General features: G+C 17.6%; 1 protein-coding gene across 1 annotated transcript in view; it reads right to left on the bottom strand.

Moving 5' to 3' along the window:
* LOC116185639 overlaps positions 1 to 5,880 on the bottom strand; it is a gene marked incomplete at its 5' end in the record, with an annotated part of 39,043 nt that extends 33,163 nt beyond the window's left edge. The window contains one exon of the mRNA XM_031510524.1: positions 5,619 to 5,880. Within this exon, the coding sequence (XP_031366384.1) occupies positions 5,619 to 5,880 (262 nt within the window). The remainder of the gene's footprint in view (positions 1 to 5,618) is intronic.
* Positions 5,881 to 6,145: the final 265 nt, after the last annotated feature.

Here is a 6,145-nt window from a genome sequence, read left to right as displayed (position 1 = left end):
TATTATAAAAATATATTAAAATTTTATTATATATAAAAGTAAATATATATAAAGTATAAATAAAAAGTATATATAAAAGTATAATATATATTAATTATATATTATAAATATATATTATAATATTAATATTTGTAAATAATAATATTGGAAAATGCTATTCTAAATATATGTTATACTGTATATTTAAAATATATATTTAAAAAAAGTATATATATATTTCTAATATATTTAATATATACTGATTTTTGAAAGTATTTGAATATTTTATTAATAGCACAGAAAAATTCACTAATTCATAAAAGAAATTCTTATATTTAAATTTTTTAAACAAATTCTTTATTTTCAATAAAATTTTGTGAGTATATAAAATATAATGGGTATATGCAGCAATTTTTTTTGTAGTCAAATATTATTTTAAGAAAGTAAATCAATATTCAAAGTTTCAGTATGTTTTTCGCTTTTTCAAACATAATTATAAAAAAAAAGACGCTAAATAAAACAATTTTTTAAATTTTAAATTACAAAATTAAATTAAAATTATTCAAATTTTAGTACTCTACTAAAAAAAAATCCTTAAACAAAATTTCATCTAAAATATGAAAAAATATTGAAATATTAAGAGTTGAAAAAGATTTCCCATCAATAAAAAAATTGTAATCCATTATGTTTTATATACAACTTTCATTCAAATCAAAATTTTCAATTTGATAAATTCTTTAGATGAATTTTTTTATAAAATAATATTCAAATACTTTTGTAAGCTAGTGTATAAAATATCTTATATTGTCTTAATCGACATTTTAATTAATTCTGTATATATATAAAATTTCATATTTAAAATAACCTTTGAAGTATATATAATATATAAGTATATATATATAAGTAATAATAATATGTAAGTATATATATATATTTCTGAAACATTCTGTAAAATTCTGTAAAATTTATCATTAAATATCATAAATAAATAAAAATTTTGATTGTAATAATTGTTGTATATAATTTTAACTATTACTTTTAAAATACATATATAGTTAATCGAAAAGTCAAGAATCATTATATATATATGATTTCTATTCATTACAATTCATTAGTTAAGTGATTTGTTATATTGATATTATCTAATCACGAGATAGATCATAGTTAATACGAGAGATTTTCATTGTTGACAGAAATAGTGCTATTGATACTAATACTCAATAATATTATCGATTGACGATAATTCCTTTTGACGATAATAATATTGATAGTAATAATTTTATTACCGTTTAGTTAATACTAGAATGCTCTTAATGCTAGAATGCTATTAATTTTGGATTTTTAATTTTATTATATTTTTTAGAAAATCGAAGTAGAAGGAATTATCAGTAGATAATTTATATATATATATATATAAAATAAAAATTATATATATGATTATATATATGATTAAATAATTTAGTTTTAAATATTCCAAAAAATTAATTTCTTTATTTTTGCACTTGATTTTCGAAATTGAAATATCATTCAAATTAAAGTAACATTTTAACCACTGAATCATTTTAATAATCAGATCATTAACATTTTAATCAGATCAAAGAAACGTGTAATAAAATAAATTAAAAAGTAACAATGAATTATCTAAAATTAAAAATAAAATTTATATTGATAATTTATTATGTTATTATTAAAAAAAAATTAATTATAAATAACTAAATTTAATAACTTAAGAATTTCATTATAATATATATATATATAAAATTCACATAAAACGAAACAATAATGATTATTTTAGATTATCATTTTTTTTTTCTTTGTACTTTTCATTAATCCAGTATATTTCTATCATTGTTAAACTTAAATAATTAAATAATGAAAAGAATGATCGATGATAATATAATCTTTCCCAATTTTATATTTCTTTTTAAAATCTAATTTAAAATTTTAATTACTTTTTTTGCATTTAAAATATACGTTAACTAATAAGATTATCTATAAAAAAAAAAAAAATAAAAAATTTATATTGATAATTAAAAAAAATAAAAAAAAGTAAAAAAAAATTTAATTTTCAGTATGTATTTTTTAAATTTTTACAAAAGTAAATGATAATTATTATAAAAAATCAATTGTTCAATTAATTTTTCATCAATTTTTCTGTTTATATACATCCGAAACAAATTGTCATTTTCGTCTATTCAATTTTTTTTCCTATATTTTTTCAACACTCATTATATCTTATTTCATTCACAATTTTCTTTGAAATTTGAATCTATATTTGTATAATTATAATAATAAAATAATAATAAAATTATAATAATAAAATAATTATAATTATAATTATAATATATAATATAATATAATATAATATAAAATTCAAAAATAAAATAATATTAATATATTAAAAAGAACAATATGGTTCCCGAATTCATTATGGAAAGAATTGATACATCACCACGTATAGCTTCAGAAACTTTAATTTTATATTTGAAAATGTTAATGATTAATTTCATTTATAATTTTATAAATCGAAATTTATATCTTTTATCAAATATATACCAACATATAACATTAACTTATTTAATCTGTAAAAAATATATTTCACTGCAAAACTTTTGTTTTTTAGGTTATGTCAATTATATTTCTTATTATTAGAAACAATACACGATCTGATGAAAATGTGCTTTTCTATAAATAAATCTAGTAGGTGTAACAACAAATGATATCTTTAATCTCTATTTTTCTTATGATTTTTAATATGAAAAATTACAAGTGAAATCACATTAATAAAGAGATATTTGTTTTCTAAAAAACTTAATAACTAAAATCTTTATGAGATACTTATGAAATAAAAACATTAAATATCTGGCTAGTCGTGTAATGTCCGGATACGAACAATTTTTAAAGTAGCCAATTGGCCATAAGATAGCAGAATTGGAATATTAACATATATCCAAATATTCATGAAATATTTCATAGAGTTTGAACTAAAGCTATTATATATGTCGGATATTCAAATATATAGAAAGTATCCGGAAGACATTCTGTTTCAAATACAAAGTTGGAATACTGATTACATTTTATTTTTTAAGAATTATCTTTCAAATGTTTTATTCGAATAACATTAATTCAACAACATTAATTCAAACTTGTTCAATATTTATGATGTTTCAATTTTTGTATAATAAAATTTAGAAATATATATTTATTTTCATTTAGAATATAATATATAAATATGATGAAGATACTAATTATTAATACATTTTTATAATTAATACATTTAATATAATTATAATATAATTATACATAATTATCACATAATTCTATTACGAAAAAATATAAATGTATTGATATTTTTATAAAAATGTCAAAATAAAATTAAATTATTCATTTAAAACATAGTCATGGAATATTTTTTGTTTTTTGATTCTTATTTTTTATTTACTTTAAACAATAAAATTTTTTTCCAGGTACGTTGCTGAAGTATTTATATTTTAATTACTTTTCCACTTTCATTTTCGATAAATCGTACAAATAAGTAAATAATTAAGAAAGACGTACCTATTATAGTTGTCCCATGTACCAATTTTTTTATTAAAGTTTCATGATGAAGTTTTTTAATGATGACAAATTACTTCGCACTATTATTTTTTCCTATTAACACATGATTGTATCATTGAATTGACTAAATGTTGAATCGAATTTTGATTTATATGAATCAAATAATTATATTTACATATATATTAAAATATGATAAAAAATGTAGTGTCAAAAAAAATGAGATGTCAATTTCAAAAATTTATTATCTTAACGAATAACAATAAAATATTTGAAAATGCAATTTATATTTAAAAATTATATTTTTAATATAAATTTTCATTGTAAATGTTTTAGAAAAAAGAAATTATATTTTTGTTATTAATTGAAATAATGGAAATATTCACAATTAGCGAAATGTGTCATGTATTTCATATTCTTAATTAGAAGAATATATTCGATTCGTTAATAAGGAATATTATAAGGAATTAATAAGGAATATGATGAATAAGTAAATTAAAAATAGATTGTCTTTGAAATCTAAAAATAGACTTTCTTATTATATAAACTATTATATATTTATGCATAAAATAAAAGAGATATTATTAGTTTTGAAAAAACGTCGAAATATTTATAAATAATAAAAATAAAATAACTTCTTTTTATTTCGAGATATTCATTTGTTCAATTAAAATTCATTTCGAATTATTCAAATTATTGAATTATTATTTAAGAAAAAATTTTTTCAATATTAATTATTATTGGTGATTTGTTAGCTTTTTATAATGCCCAATAATTATTTTTTTTTTTTACATTTCATAGATTTAATTGATTTCTAGAAAAAACAAATGATTTTTATTATCAGATATTGATTTTATTTCAGTTTATTAATAAATTATTATTAATTATATAAATATGAATGATTATAATTAAATAATAAAACTTTCTCTATAATTTAATTGACCTTATAAGAATATTATATTGTATTTTAAATCGTGTTAAAATACAATATAATTAAAATTAAAATGTGTTAAACTACATTTTGTATCTAAAATGAAGTTTCATTTTATAATTTATATATTATATATATATATATATATAACTACTTAAAGATTTTTATGCAAATATGCAAATGCATATTTTTCATATCATATATGTTTCATATTTTATATGAATAATATAAATATTATACAACTATAATGTGTTGCTGAGATATCTTTGAAAAGACATTCTAGAAACCAAAATAAATATATAAGTTGATGTTACAAAAATATCAATTTATTTTTATTTATTACAAATTGAAGTTTGTGTTAGATTAAAAAAAATATAAACAGAGAAATTTATTTTATTTTGTTTTTTGTTTATTTTTACATGTAGAATAATTATCTATCGATAATTCATTCGTATTAATATTAATAAGTAATAGATAATTGATATCATTGAAAAATAATTATTTACGAAGAAGTTTTACTTTTGAGATTTTAAATCTTGAAATATGAAGGTTCATTTTGAATAATTATAGATTAATTAATTATTAAATTAAATTATTATTATTTATTAAATTAAATTTAACTTATTATTATACTTAATTATTATAGATTAGATTTGATTGATTTATCTCAATTTACATAATTCATCATCAATTACTTTTCGTTTAATTAAGAATTATATCGATTTATTTATATGTAATTATTACATTCATTTAAAATTTTTTATAATTATATTTCTTAGCAATCTTATCATTTTCATAATATGTTTGTTTATTCACAAATTACTAACAAAACATTATTTAGGAAAACTATGTATCATATATCCTAATCAAATACAATTAATACACCTATTATAAAAAATGCGATATATATTACCAATTATAAATCTAAATTTTTTCTAAATATTTTGAGAAATAAAATCAAGAACACATACAGAAAAAAATTGTTCAGAATCATGGATAACATATTTCAAGCATATTTCATAACATATTATCAAAATCAGTGAAAAGTATCTTTTATAAATAATTGTCCATTTTATTTATATAAAGGCACAAAAATTATAAATCTACCATTTAAAATTGTTAACAATTATTTTTCGAATATCCAACTTTATACAAGGTAAAAAGTTTGGTTGATGCAAACAGTTTCCATATTTGCATCTATTTTGGCTTCCAATTGCATTTTCCAGCGGCATGCATGCGATGCAATATCGTCGAGTTGCGTAACTGTTGGCTCGTTCGAGGGGTGAAGCTTGTGCGTTAGCCACAAAGGTAGTCCGATGCAATCACCCTCAATATTGTACAGAGCTTTAAACGTTTTCATATTTCCTAATATCCTGTTCCATTCTTGTCTCATTGAAATCTGATTTTCTCTATAACTAAAATGTCATTTCGAAAATATGTAATGTTCATATTTCGTTTTGAAATTAAATGTAAATATTGATTTTATAAAATGATACCCTTCGTAAATTTTAGATTTAATTGAAAGCAATCGTTTGTTTCGAGGAACTGTCTGTCATGAATCATTTTTTCTTTTTTTTTTTTTTTTTGTTTCATTTTATACAGTGTACATAGCGAGAGTGATAGAAAAAAATAAATTGAAAATACGATAAAGTTTTTTTATAAAATATCAAGATCCATTAA

Source organism: Apis dorsata, unplaced genomic scaffold, assembly GCF_000469605.1.
Source record: "Apis dorsata unplaced genomic scaffold, Apis dorsata 1.3 scaffold_235, whole genome shotgun sequence".
In the NCBI taxonomy this organism is placed as follows: Eukaryota; Metazoa; Arthropoda; class Insecta; order Hymenoptera; family Apidae; genus Apis; species Apis dorsata.
Note: the sequence above shows the minus strand (reverse complement) of the source record. Positions and strands in the feature narration are given on the sequence as shown.